Below are 14,391 nucleotides of genomic sequence, written 5' to 3' on the forward strand. Positions count from 1 at the left end.
AAAATACAGTATAATAAATGTATACCACTAAACGAAAATTAATTGCCGCGTACCATAACAATATATATCCAATTTTTTGCCATTAACTGTTAATAAATTGTTAATTGCGATGGCATATCATTTACCACATTTATATATAGTGGACAATTTGTCATTTAGATGAATAATAATGAATAAGGGCATCATAAATTTCATTCTGTTTTCCTAGTTGATATTAATACTAACCGGCATAAATAATGAACAATGTATTTGTATAAACCGTAATTGGTAAACAAGGTACTGCTACAGCTCGAAAAAAATTGCTGTATCTCTATAATTAATCAAATTGTTAATATTAAAACTGTATAATTAAAGTTATCGGTTTATCTTATCTACTATACCACGAGGCTATGAAGAATTGAATCGAAATAATAATATAAAAAAGTTCATCTTATAGATTATGTTTTTTTACCTGTACGTCCGTCTGTCCAGTATTATATATATACACACACACACACACACACACAACCAAAGTTATATGGAATCATCTGGTATTTTTTATTATTTCAAGCGAATTAAAAAAAAAAACAACATACGAAGTCAAAGAATATTTATTTTAAAGCAATTTGATCACCAATACTTAAAAATTAAAGAAAACGGTAAACTCTTGAAATAATAAATTCACACCACTTGTTTTAAGGTTAATTAACACGTTCACGACGGCATTAAATTTGTCAGTAACATTTATTGACGTTACCAGATCCCTGTATCTGGTAACACTGTCTACTGTTCGGACGATACCAGACCTATGGGTCTGGTAAACATATCTATAAATAAATGGTTTCTGTGACTTTGTATTTGAAATTACCTTGAATCTAACACTGCCATCTCATAGTACACACTCTAATCCATTTCTGGCAGACATAGCACCAGATTCCGATGTCCGGTAAAGTATTTACGGTATATAAAAAATATACTGATACTTATGTGGCAATTTGAAATATTTTACTTTTAAAAAATAAATAAAATGATAGTAATTAATAATTAGATATGTCTATCATTAAAACAAGTAAAGCACAAAGCCGGTTTCTTTCCGCAATTTTCACAAAAAGTGTTTACTTTGGTCACCTTCTTGTCAGCTTCCTTACTTTTCATAGTCTGTCTCAACTTCTTGTAACAATCAACGCAATTTCGTCTATTTTCTACCAGGACCTTCTTCTCGTTGCAGACAATGTTTTCGTTTTGATAAGTTGGTTTTAGAAATACACTCATTTTGATTTGAAAGTTGTAATGCTAATTGTTCACGAAATGTTAGCATTGGTATCTTTTTTTCGATGTTTGTTTTATTATAGATAATCCAGCTGTTGATTATTGTAGCACCAAAGATTAGTTCGAAGACTACCTTACGATACCACTTAAGACCTTTTCGTAAGGAAGAATAATAAGCTGCCATTTGGTCACTGTAATCTACACCTTTTTTAGCTTTGTTGTAGTCTTGGATAACTTGCGGTTTAAAAATATATTCCACTGGTTCCTCCCTTGGTTTTGATCTCTTTTTCTTGCCCGTAGTGCAGAAGTTTAGGGTATGCTCAGATTTACTGGGTAACATTATTACCGATCTCTTGTCTTGCCGACGGATTACCTTTATATTGTCCTTATTTTTGATGCCAATTATTTCATTTTTCTTTAGTTTCTTTTGAACTATTCCCTTTGGAATACCTTTCCGATTGCTTCTAAGAGTCCCACAATAAAAAGTTTGGCGATCTAATAGATCTTTTGCAAGAGGAATACCCGAATAAAAGTTATCAGCATATAAAGTTCGTCAGGAAACAAGCTATTCATTAAGGTCAGCACAACTTTCTGAGAATGGCTTTTGTTTATCATATTGTTTTCTTTTTCACAGTAAACCATCACTTTATATGTATATCCACTGACGGTACATAGTTTATATAATTTAACGCCATATTTATGGCGTTTGTTTTTTATATATTGCCGCATACTCAAACGACCATGCCATGGTACCATACTTTCGTCTATGACTACATTCCGTCCTGGAGTCATGATTTTCGTAAATCTGTCATTAAGTAAGTCTAAAACATGTCTGATTTTGTATAATTTATCTTTGCTTTCTAGTATACCGTCGTTATTTTGAAAATGTAGATACCGTAGAATTAACAAAAATCTGTCCGTAGTCATAACTGAGGAGATAAACTTATTGTTATAAAGGTCATTTTTGGACCAATATAATCGAATATTAGGGACCTTCACAAATCCCATGCAGATCACGATACTAAAGAATTTTTTAATTTCTTCTTTATTAGTCGGAACCCACTTACTGTTAGATTTTTGTTTGATACTGTGTACACCAATTTCTTTGCATATCTATTGGTTTCTTGAACAATTAATTCCAAAATTTCAGCTGTGACAAATAGACAAAAAATATCCAACGGGCTCATATTTTCACATTGAATATTTATTTTATAATCTGTAGGATATTCATCAAAATCTAATTTATCTGTTTCCTGAATGTCAGTCCATACATCTTCCTCAGCATCACCTAAAAATAAAGATAATGAGAATCAAATTATAAGATTCATTTTTCTTCTTACCAATTTCTTTTTCCGATTCATAATTATCAGTTTCTATATCACTGGATACTTCTTCGTTCAAATATATGGATTCGTCCCCATCAGAATTGTCGCTATCTTCACTAGGAATGTATTCAGGATCTTCATCAGACAAGTTTTCAAATGGATCACTATCAGATTCACTTTCAGTTTGTATCCAAGCATTTTGGTGCTTGTTTAGCACCATTTTAACCATTTTTTCGCCTCTAGACGACATTTTTATGGATTTTAATAAAAAAACAACAGACTTGTACAATGTTTACTATAATACTAATAACCAGATACGGAGTTCTGGTAAATCCCATAGCGTAAAAAATTTCTTTGTGGGACGTTACCAGGTGCTGGCATCTGGTAACTTAAAACAGAACTAAAATATAAAGCACATCATGACGATTCCGTAGGTACCTATATCATAATATTTAGTTCATAATTAGCCATTTTATCGTTGTCGGCGCTAGCGCAAGATCTCCAAATTTCAGTGCCGGTTGAACGTAAAGTTTATACCAGACCCATGTATCTGGTAGCGGCGTGAACGTGTTAATGCTTTTATTTATTTGTGTTTTTTTAATAGTCAGTGTAACCATCCCTAACGCAAAGCTTCAATTTGCGTGGGCATGCTCCTAAACAAATTTTCAATATTTTGTTATGGTAGGCTGTTTTCAACAGAAGCTTGTACTAGCTGTGCAGTGTTTTTTGGATTCTCCCGGTGAGCTCTAATTCTTCTTTTAAGCTTATCCTACAATTGCTCTATAGAGTTAAAGTCGGGTGAGCAAGCAGGTCACTCCAGAACAGTGATATCTTGTTCTTCAAGGAAGTCTATAATCTCTCTGCTGGTATGTGGAGGCGCATTATCATGCATGCAAATTAAATTTTCTCCCATTGCACGTCTCAAGTCTAACTACAGGTTGTAGCACTAAATCAACATACCTACGAGCTATTAAAGTTGGTTGGATGAAAATTAAAGAAGTTTTTTACTAATCATAATGCCTCCTCAGAACGTGATACTTTATACCTACTTTATATCTGTGAACAGATCTGGTAATTTCCGTTTGTGCTTGTCTTCTTCGCTCTCTAAGTACACGTCATTCGTCGACATACAATTCGTCGATCATTTGATTTTTCACAAAACCTGGTTTCAACAGAAAATAGCACATTTTACCAATTTCTAGTGTTTCAGTTTTGGTGTTAAAGACACCAATTTAAGATGTCTGGATCTCAGAAACCCATAACTGTCTACTGCTGTATAGTCCTTGCAAATGAAGTCTTTTTCTTATCACTTTGACTGAAACTCATAAACCTGTAGCTTCCAAAAGTTGCCTTTGAAGCTGTGGGTGAGAAATTATGGGGTCTCTTCTACCTAATTGGCCAATGAAACGATCGTGGTGAGCCATTGTTATTTTTTGGCCACTTTGTCTTAGTCTATTCTTAAGCGTTACTAATTCCTGATACCTAGCATACATTTTTGACACAACGCCTTGTGTTGCGCCAACCACTGCCGCTATGTCCCTCTAAGACATTCCTTGTTCCTCAAGACCAATAATCTTTCATTTTTGCACCTGCGTTAACCCCACATAAGGCATATTTTCGTTTTTGAACGCAAAAATAATAGTATTTATTTTTGTTTAATGTACAACTAAAGCAAATAAACTATAACGTACCTGTGTTATCTGATTGTTTTATTGGTTTGTTAATTTTCAATAAAAACTTTTATTCTTCGCAACAATAACAAGTTGTTTCAAAAGAAATAAATATTGGTTTGAAATACATGGTGATTCCATATAAGCTGGGTTGTGTGTAGTCTAAGATCACACTGCAAGATCACTACGTTTATAACGTAGTTAATCAAACTCACATTTTTACATACAATTAAGCAGACGAGAATATACCGATAACAGGTTGCCAGTCAAAAAGTCGGTGCGAATAATTTTAATTCAATTAATAGTAATTAATTTTTGAACAAAAAATTTATTTCGTTCATTTACTTTTGTTGAAATAAAATACACTGCTTTTAAAGTATATGCATGTTTTTTATATCAAATTAAAGCTAATATGTCGGTCAGATAGCCAAGCGGGATAGGCGGCCGATTCTCATTCGCTTCACTGTCGAATGGTTCAGTGGATGTGGGTTCGAGCTCCAGCTCGGTGTACAGAAAAATAAAAAAGGCTAACGCAGCAGTTTAAAATTCTATATGAATCTGCGGCTTAGACTAGAATATGCTGGTGCCTGATCGGCCTATGGTGGAGCAGTACGGCAAGAGATAAGGGCTTGCGGGTCGGTGATACTCCTCCATAGATCCCTACCGGAAGGGCGTGGCGCCTAAATACCGATATATATATATATATATATATATATATATATATATATATATATATATATTGAGATGATTGGTGTTTAAAGAAAATAATTTATAAGTTATATACTAGATAATATTAGATATAACAAGTATTTGGTTATTTTAAGAAGTTATATACTAGAGAATTTAATAAAAATTATTTATGTGAGGGCATTTTTAAGAATTTAGCATATAATAATTGTAAAAAGTTGTATTTTAATAATTATAATATTGTAGATATATTTAAGTGAGCCATGTGACTAGGCAACCAACTATACAGTAAGCGACAGATATAAATTTATAATTAGGAATATAAAGTGGGGTTATAATAATAATGTTAGTTTAAAATGTTTAATTTATATATAGTTACTGATTTAAGTGTATATTCTGATCTGAAAAGCCTAAATGTCAACAAAATTATCAATAGAAAATTAAAGAATTCTCCAGAATAGAGAATTTGACCTTTGTTTACGGTGGAACATTCTCGAAATAATGGTTATGTCTGTGGATCGAACATATACTTTTTTCGAGAACATCCATATAGAAGAAATAGAACTAAATCGAACATGATTTCTTACCAGATGGTTCTGGAAGATTGAAAAGATATAAATACCCGTGATTTGGATTCAAGAAGGCAGTTTAGTAAGAAAGTCCATTCAGTCCATTCAGTTAGTCAATCAGTTATGAGTTACAGTTACTATGATGGCCAGTTTTAGTATGAAAATTAGTTAGAGGCAGTGAATCAGTTACAATTGTTCAATATAGTGAGTTAAATCAAGATTAAGAAACAGTATAAAGAAAATATTGTTGAAGATTAAAAATTATGTTATGTATAAATGATGATAATGGAAGAAGTATTAATTGAATATTAAAATTAAATAATATTTTTGGTGATTGGATATTGATATATTGAAAAGAAGAATAAAAATAAATGCTGTTTGCTGGTTTGCTTGGTGGTTTATAAATGCTGTGAAGAAAAATATCTTAAATTGTTGGAAGCTGATAATTGGAAAAAGTAATTTCACAAAAACAAGGATAACCGAAGCTGAGAAGAAGACATTTGAGTGGTGATTATAATCTATATAGTGGAAAACAGTTCATTTAGGCATTCAGTGACAGAAAGGTACAAAATTTTATTAATATAATTTAGTTAGTGTCATAACAATTTCAATTTTGAAGATAGTTTGTTTAAATTTTACATTGTCTATAGAATTTAATTAGTTTCATAAGAATTTCAATTTAAAGATAGTTTATTTTAAATTTACATTGGCTAGGTTAGATATATATGTGTTTCATAATAGATATAATAAAGATAATTTAAAAAAGTACTTACAAACTAATTCTTTGAGAACCGCGATAAAAATCCTATATTATTAAAAAATACTCATTGCTCATCATTAACAAACAATACATCATAACAATATATATACCTGAGAAAAAATAGTTGCAAATTAGGGTTTTCAGTTTCAAACGGCGAGGTATCAAAGATGAAGTAAAATAATGACACACTGGTTTGACAAGGATGACGGGCGTGAGATTATTCTCATTAAATTTTAAACCTCGTTGTACTGTTATTGCGTTGCAAGTTTGCTCTTTAGAAAACTGAAAAAGTGTATTTTTAATTATATGTATATTATTAACATTATCTATCGAAGTATGCTTTAAAAACTCGCGCAACTGACACTAGCCATCTCACACCAGTGGCATTGCACGCTTGCTTTCTTTTACTTTATCTTTGATACCTCGCGTTTTTAACAGCTGGCAACCTTAATTTTCGATCATTTTTTTCAGGCTTGGTTAATGTCCGGTAATAAAAATGTTTCACTTTCGGTGAAAATTTTTGTTGATTTGCTGTTTATTTTAATATTTTAAGATATAGATTTAGACGTGGAATATGAAAATTCTTTTCAAAAATTCCTTGAAACGATTTCTTATTGGATCGAAATAATTTCGATCCAATAATAAAGTAAATATTGATACTATTGAAGATTCCGCAGACGTGGATAAAGGACGAATGTTGCATAATCTAACCCAGAGTGTTCCAACCTCAGGAAAGCGGGACGCATGCAACCCGAGGCTCGTTAAACAGCGGCCCCCGCAAACACGTTTCAAAAATATTGCCATTGATATACGACAAATATCAAGGTGAAGCTCGCAATACTCTTGTAAAAGAACTTAAAGCTAAATTGAATAAACAAAAATCTCTATTTACAAAACCGTCAGCTGTTCAATCATCAAGCTTAGCAGCATCATCTAAAGTATGTTTAGAGCTTGTCAAAAGTAAAAAAGCATTTAGAGATAGAGAAATGATCAAGCGGTGTGCCGTTAAAATGGCGCGATCCTTTGGAGATAAAAAGATGGCCAAAAATTTTGAATGTGTTTCAGTTTCCCATCAAACTGTATCTAGAAGAGTTGATGAGCTGAATACTCATGTATATAAAAAAATGGTCGACACAGTTCGTGATTGTTTGTACTACTCCTTAGTCCTTGACGAATCTGTTGATATTACTGACAAAAATCAGCTATTAATTTTTGTTAGATGCATCAGTGAAGATTTTTGTGTAACTGAGGAACTTCTAAAACTGCGCCACATGGAAGACGGGACCAAAGGTATAAATATATTTGAAGTAGTTAGTGACTCTGTGAAAAATATAGGCGGTTTTCAAAAGTGCTCTTGCGTTTGCACCGACGGAGCAAAAGCAAGGACGCACAACGGGATTGGCTAAACTTTTGCGGGAAAATGGTGTTAACTGTATTATGTTTCATTGCATTATCCATCAAGAGGCTCTCTGCGGAAAGAAAATTAAAATCAACAATACTATTAAAACTGTAGTTCAGATAGTAAACAGCTTAGGAGGAGGAAACAGAGCTGAGCAACACCGAAAATTCATCTATTTCTTGAAGGAATTAAATGCTGAATAAAAGGACGTCCTGCTACATTCAGAGATACGCTGGTTGAGTACAGGTAAATGCCTTAGAAATTTTTTTCTTTAAGAAAAGAAATCTTACTGTTTTTTAAAAAGGAAATTGTTATTAACATGGACGTATTTATAAAAAAGCTTAAGAACAAAACATTTCTTCATGAACTGGCATTTCTAACAGACATTATCTCTCACTTTAACACGTTAAACCTACAACTCCAGTCGAAAAATAAGATAGTATCACAGTTGGTTGGTCGAATTGAGACATTTGGCAAAAAACTTTTCGAGAACTGCTTGAAAATAAACGACCTCACACATTTTCCTGCGTGTTTCGAAATAAATCGAGAAGAAACCATGGTCGATTTCTCGAAGTTTGCAAACGTTCTTACAAAAGTAAAAAGAGAATTCGATGAAAGGTTTTCGGAATTTGATGCACTAAAACCCGATCTTGAGCTTTTTAACAATCTAATGGGAGTCAACATCCAATCCAATGAGAACCAATCACCAGAATACCAATTAGATCTGTGCTATTTACAGTCCGATTCGTTTTTTCAAGCAAAGAAAAATGAAGACATTAGTACCTTTTGGAAGTTAGTCTTCAAGGATCGTTTTCCTAAACTTCGTAACTTTGCCTTGGAACTATATTCAATGTTTGGTAGTACGTATATATTTGAAAGTACATTTTCTGCTTTGAAGCATATTAAATCTAAAACACGTAATCGCATGGAAAACGATTCTCTGGAAGCGAGTATTAGACTCACTACGACTAGGATGGATATATATGTGCAAAAGTTAGTAGAGGATAAACCCTTGCCTCAAATATCCCATTGATTTTTTATTTTATGTTAAATTTTAAACGTAACATGTAAATTGTAAACCATAATAAAATACTTGTAAATAATACTTCGTTTGTATATTATTTTTTAAAATAAACTTTTTTTATACGAGTCGAGTTCTCTGGTCCTTCATAATAATTTCAAGTTTAATATGGCCCGTAACGTCTAAAAGGTTGGACCACACTGACCCAACCGATCGTCATTTACGGGATCCTGTTGAAATAATTCACTATTTAACATTCATAATATGAATTTAATATTCACTAATGAACTAATGGTGATTTAATAAATTATTACTCCTGACAATTAATTCTGCTGCATACGTCACAATGGTATCCAGGATGACTTTGGTCTGTTTTAAATCAGATTTAAATCTTTAAATTTCTGATTTAAGAAGAATCGAAAAATGTATATTGCGTATATTAACATCGATTTCTTGTTTGTGGCAAGATAACCGAAATACCAACCTAATTACCATTTTGTTCTTATGCCTCAAATTTTTTACCTTGTAAAACTTAAACGGCACGCAGATGTTTTCAAAGTCGTTGTCGGTAAAAAAATCAAATTCCTCTACATCACATGAAAGTTTTTTTATAGAGTATTAATGATGCTTTAGCTTTATTGAGTTTACTTGTAACATAATCTAAAAAGCGAAGTTTGTAGTTTAAATCACATAAAACATTATTATCATGGATCAATATTATTTTTCTACGAAAAATGGTAATATCCGAAATATATTCAAATAAAGAAAAATCCATCCAACCAAACTTTCTTTGTTTGACAGGAAACTACCAAACCTTTAGCAAAGTTTATGCGCATTAGTATTGGGTTTCAATGTTAAAAAGCAGAGAAACAGGAGAATCTTTTTAATTAAGGGTTCGTTTACAATTTAATTATTTCATAGTATCTTTTTATACCCAACGAAGGTACATTTTTTAAACTTTTTTAACGAAACATATAAGTTAACGCTTTTTAAATTTTACTATCAAATACAAAAGACTGAAGACAATTTTGTCTGGTAATTTTGTTTTAGCTTTCTTATCAATAAGAATATTTCAGCTAATTTCCTAGACTATTCTGAAAATATCTACAGACTAGGCATATTTGAACCTTATTTTTTTGAGCATCGAGCTGTTATATTTATTGTCTCTGAGCATAAAGTTGTTATCACTAATCAAACATTTTTACAGTTTATTACTTTTTGTGGTTTACAGAAGCTTAAACGTGTACTAGCTAGTAGGTACAAATGGACATTTTCTATGATAATAATAATGATCCTAATTTGTTGACGTTATTTTTAACCAAAACTTATAACTTACTATTAAAGCATTTTTTACTAAAAAAAGTACGACAAACTGCTGTAAAAACACCCGTGCAATCTTAGAGATCTAATCTTTCTCTTATTACACACTGAAGATGACCCTAAGAGGATCTTCTGGGGGAACGGGTCTGTATTACAGCGCTGTCTATTTGTATTATACGTATATGGTCATACGCATAGACATTTCGTATACGTAGCACTTAATTATTGTTTGTAATTAAATAATTTAGCACAAATAAGAACTGACTTTTAGAAAAACAGAGAATGAAGATAAATTACGAAATAGAGCGAAATAAACAAAGTCGGCAATATGACTTTAATTATAAATAATGAATCTAAGTATATTTCCGTTGTGTAACACCAATGGTATTTTAATCAATCACAAATAAACAGGCCGAAAACTAAATTTAAATTCCTCTTCTAGTTTTTGAACACTCCTTAGTTTATTGCGACAATTTCTTAGGCTTGTTAAAACGCTCATAGTTCGTTAGATATTTCTCCGGCACTGGAAGAGGATATATGTCAGCAAATTTGTTTGAAAACTTACTTTTAAAGCAAATATATACCTAGTTGAACTTCTATTTTACTACCGGATTAAACTTGAAAGACGTAAAATTCGAACCTGACTATGATATTTTGAGACGAATATAAACATTTTGGCTTATGCATTCTCAAACTTCAGATATAAGGTTTTAGTATAACTAACTCGTGTACATTTCTCTACGAAACTTTTACTAAATAGTATAGAGAAGAGAACATGTACGATTTTATGCACATAATATAAATTTCAACGTGAGAAACGTAATGTAAATCCGACATAGATCTACAGTACTATACATCGTGGTTGTCGAAAGTTTATAAAATTTTGTGGTTGTAATGTTATAAACATCACATGTTTGTAATTTTTCTTTAAATAAATATTGTATTCTAATTTCTTTCGATTTTGTTTATTTATTAACTTTATGTTTTAGTTTACTATTTTTATTCTAAAAATAGTTGGCGCTCAACGTTCAATTTACTAAATATTCCGTCATATTCTTTATTTTGAAATTTTATTCTTGTGCGTGCGTGAATGTAGATAGAGAGAGAGAGAAAAAGAGAAAAAAAAAGACACAGAGAGAGAGAGAGAGAGAGAGAGAGAGAGAGAGAGAGAGAGAGAGAGAGAGAGGGAGAGGGAGATGGCATTAGACAAAGAATCTTTTTGCTACAGGGTTATAAGGATATTTAAATTTTTATCTTAGAATCGAAACTTGATTAGAATATTATATATAGATTTGTCAGAATGAGTTAACAGATTGCTAATGTTAACTGGTAGGCTAATATTGAGATCGATTAAACCTAAATATAGGCTCCGAGTCTGTTCCCTATGATTAAGACAATCGAAAGATAAGCGGTTCAAATCTCGGATAAATTTATTATTACACGGACAGAAGGGAGTTTCATAGATTTCAATCCTATGCAGATGCTCTGGAATAAGGCCATGGTTAAGTTTTAGCCGAGTTATCAACGAGGAATGTACTTTATTATAATTAAAATTTAAATGGGGAAATTTTTTTGGTAAGAATAGACGAGTAAGTAAGCGGCAGGCACTCTCTTGTCCTGGGGTTAAGAAATTGACCCCTAAGGCGGAGGAGTTACGAATAAGTAACCAACGGCATAAGGATGTGGAAAGTCACGGGATGACTACCACATTAAAGATCCTTAATGATATCCCTGGAACAATCATAATGGCAATGATCGCAATGGTAACAAAACCAGTAGACATTACTGATCATGGAAATCGGAAGCCGAGATCCGACAGGAGAGGAACAAATCCAAAAGATCACAGAGCCTCTCAGGTCGTCAACAAGCGAAATCCCAGTGATGTATTGAGAAAAACATCTACAAGACCAGCCATCCAACTAAATACACTGAAAAAAATAGGCACTTGGAACGTGCGGAGTTTGTACCAACGAGGAAAAACCCATAATCTAACACAAGAACAGAACTAACAGTGGCAGAAGTGTCATAGACAACTACGTGTTGTACAGTACAGTAAAAAAATCGGAAGATCAGTCAAAGGGTTCATACCGATAAAGGATAGAATGGCATTATTGAAATTAAACGCTATACCGTGCAATATAAACATCATTGTAGTGTATGCACCAACACCTGATAGCACAGAGGAAGAAGTAAACAGCTTCTACAATGACTTAAACAAAACATTAAATGAAACTACAAAAGGAGAAGTAAATTTGATTTTAGGTGACTTCAACTCGAAGGTAGAAAAAGGAAGAGATGGAGAAGTAGTAGGACTTTCAACTTGCTGTTGAATAATCCTTAAAATGTTTCTAGTTAAATGTTACATTTCATAATTTAACTTAGTTACACTCAAATCCGATCAAGACATGGCCTAAATTTTTCGGTTTTTGTCCTCTAGGGAAAAGAAGTAGCTCCTACCTTGAGACTTCTAAATTAAATCCCTATATTCATTTCAACGAGAACTTTAGCAATTTTCATACATCATATTCGATGTAAAATCCTTTCCAAAAGGAACCACATGGTGAAACAAATTCATATCACATTATATTTCATTAATATTCACTAATTCTAGGTTCCCCAACAATGGTCATCATCATCATCATTGGCTTTTACAACTCTTCGTGAGTTTTTGCGCGTTTACTATTGCCTTTTATTGATTCCGATCCTGTGCTATTATTTCCCATGGCCTTACTTCCATCTTCTCCAGGTCTTCCCTGACTGCGTCTTTCCACCTTTTTCTAGGCCTTCCTGTCGATCTTCTACCATCTGGTCTTTCCCAAAACACATTGCTAATCAGTCTGCAAAACGCAGGATTTTGCGTTCCCATACTAATAGCTTATTGATTTCTTTCTTTCTCAATGTCCATGTTTCACTTCCATATGTCACTGCTGGTCGTATTATGGTTTTGTACATTTGGATTTTAGCACGCCTTGAGAGAAGCTTTGACCTCATTAGATGTTGAATGGCAAAGAATGATTTATTCCCCGCCAGTATTCGTATTTCAACCTCCCGTTCTCCTGTGTTTTCACTGGTAATTGTTGCTCCTAGGTATTTGAATTCTTTGACCACCTCAAAATTATGATCGTTTATGGTAATGTTTTGTCTTATTCGCTGTCGTTCCTTTTTTGATATGACCATGTATTTAGTTTTTTCTTCGTTTATTTTCAGGCCTACGCTTAGTGTTGCTTCTTCAAAGTTCGATACTATATCCTTAACTTCCAGTGTTGTCTGTGCTACTGCATCTACATCATCTGCAAATGCGAGAATAATCTTTGCTCCTCTGGCAGTTATGTCTGGTTTGACTCTGGTATAGATTTTTCGCATTGCATATTCCAATGCCAGGTTAAATAGTAATGGGGACAGCGGGTCTCCCTGTCTGAGTCCGGTGCTTATGCCGAAAGCCTTTGAAGTTTTGCCTCCTATTCTAATTTGTGCAAAGGAATTGTTAACACACATTCGCGCAATCATGGTCAGCTTCTTTGGTACGCCTAACTCCATCATTGCACTTCACAGTTTTAAGCGATCTATGGAATCATATGCTTGTTTGAAATCTATGAAGATCTGGTGTACTTCTTTATTATATTCCCAATACTTTTCTAGCATTTGTCTGATACTAAATATTTGGTCGATTGTTGATCTTCCAGGCCTAAAGCCGCATTGGTAATCGCCAATAATTTCCTCTGTATATGGCAGTAATCGTTTTAGCACAACTGAAGCTAATATCTTATATATAGTACCGATTAGTGAGATTCCCCTGTAGTTGCCACATGTATCCTTTCTGCCTTTTTTATGTATTGGCACGATAATACAGCCACTCCATTCTTTTGGCATTATTTCTTGTTCCCAGGCTTCTTTCATTAATTGGTGTATTTTAGTTCTAAGTTCATGCCCTCCTTTTTTAATCAGTGGCCATCGGTACTTTTTATATCCAACCTTCTTTTTAATTAGATTTATAAATAAATTGACTTTTCTATTCTGTCCTGTAAACATGTATTTGTCATCTAGTTGATTTTTCGCACAAAGACTGTTTCCCAAGCCATATTATTTTTTGTTTTGCCCTTCGGAGTAGTAGATCCCTATCTCTTAAAAAATAGGCGCTTTTTTTAATTACTTTGGTGTCTCTAACAATAAAGTTAACTTTCTATGCTTTTTTCAATGAAAAATTTTTTGATTTTATTATTATTATTATTATATTAATGTTTTCAAAAAATTGAAATAAGAGATAAGAATGACTTGAAAGAACCAACCGGATTAACTTACGAAAATTCTACGTTTTAGGTAAGATCATGCAACGCTATGCATGGGCTCGATAGTCAGATCCTTCGGATAGTCAGCAAGCGAAGAAAGAAAACA

At 32.8% G+C, this 14,391-nt stretch overlaps 3 protein-coding genes across 3 annotated transcripts; 2 read left to right on the top strand and 1 right to left on the bottom strand.

Annotated features, from left to right (window-relative positions):
- Positions 1-2,261: 2,261 nt before the first annotated feature.
- Positions 2,262-3,131, bottom strand: LOC140433611 (uncharacterized). The gene is made up of 2 exons (XM_072521594.1): positions 2,589-3,131; positions 2,262-2,536 (listed from the first exon to the last, which is right to left on the bottom strand). The coding sequence occupies exons 1-2, from the start codon at positions 2,821-2,823 to the stop codon at positions 2,262-2,264; spliced, it is 510 nt and encodes a 169-aa protein (XP_072377695.1). The 5' UTR covers positions 2,824-3,131.
- Positions 3,132-7,269: 4,138 nt separating this feature from the next.
- Positions 7,270-7,665, top strand: LOC140433612 (zinc finger BED domain-containing protein 5-like). The gene has a single exon (XM_072521595.1). It carries the CDS (start codon positions 7,270-7,272, stop codon positions 7,663-7,665), a length of 396 nt encoding a protein of 131 aa, XP_072377696.1.
- Positions 7,666-8,214: 549 nt separating this feature from the next.
- LOC140433613 (EPM2A-interacting protein 1-like) lies at positions 8,215-8,691 on the top strand. Its single transcript, XM_072521596.1, has one exon. It carries the CDS (start codon positions 8,215-8,217, stop codon positions 8,689-8,691), a length of 477 nt encoding a protein of 158 aa, XP_072377697.1.
- The last annotated feature ends 5,700 nt before the right edge of the window (positions 8,692-14,391 follow it).

Source organism: Diabrotica undecimpunctata, chromosome 2, assembly GCF_040954645.1.
Source record: "Diabrotica undecimpunctata isolate CICGRU chromosome 2, icDiaUnde3, whole genome shotgun sequence".
NCBI lineage: Eukaryota > Metazoa > Arthropoda > Insecta > Coleoptera > Chrysomelidae > Diabrotica > Diabrotica undecimpunctata.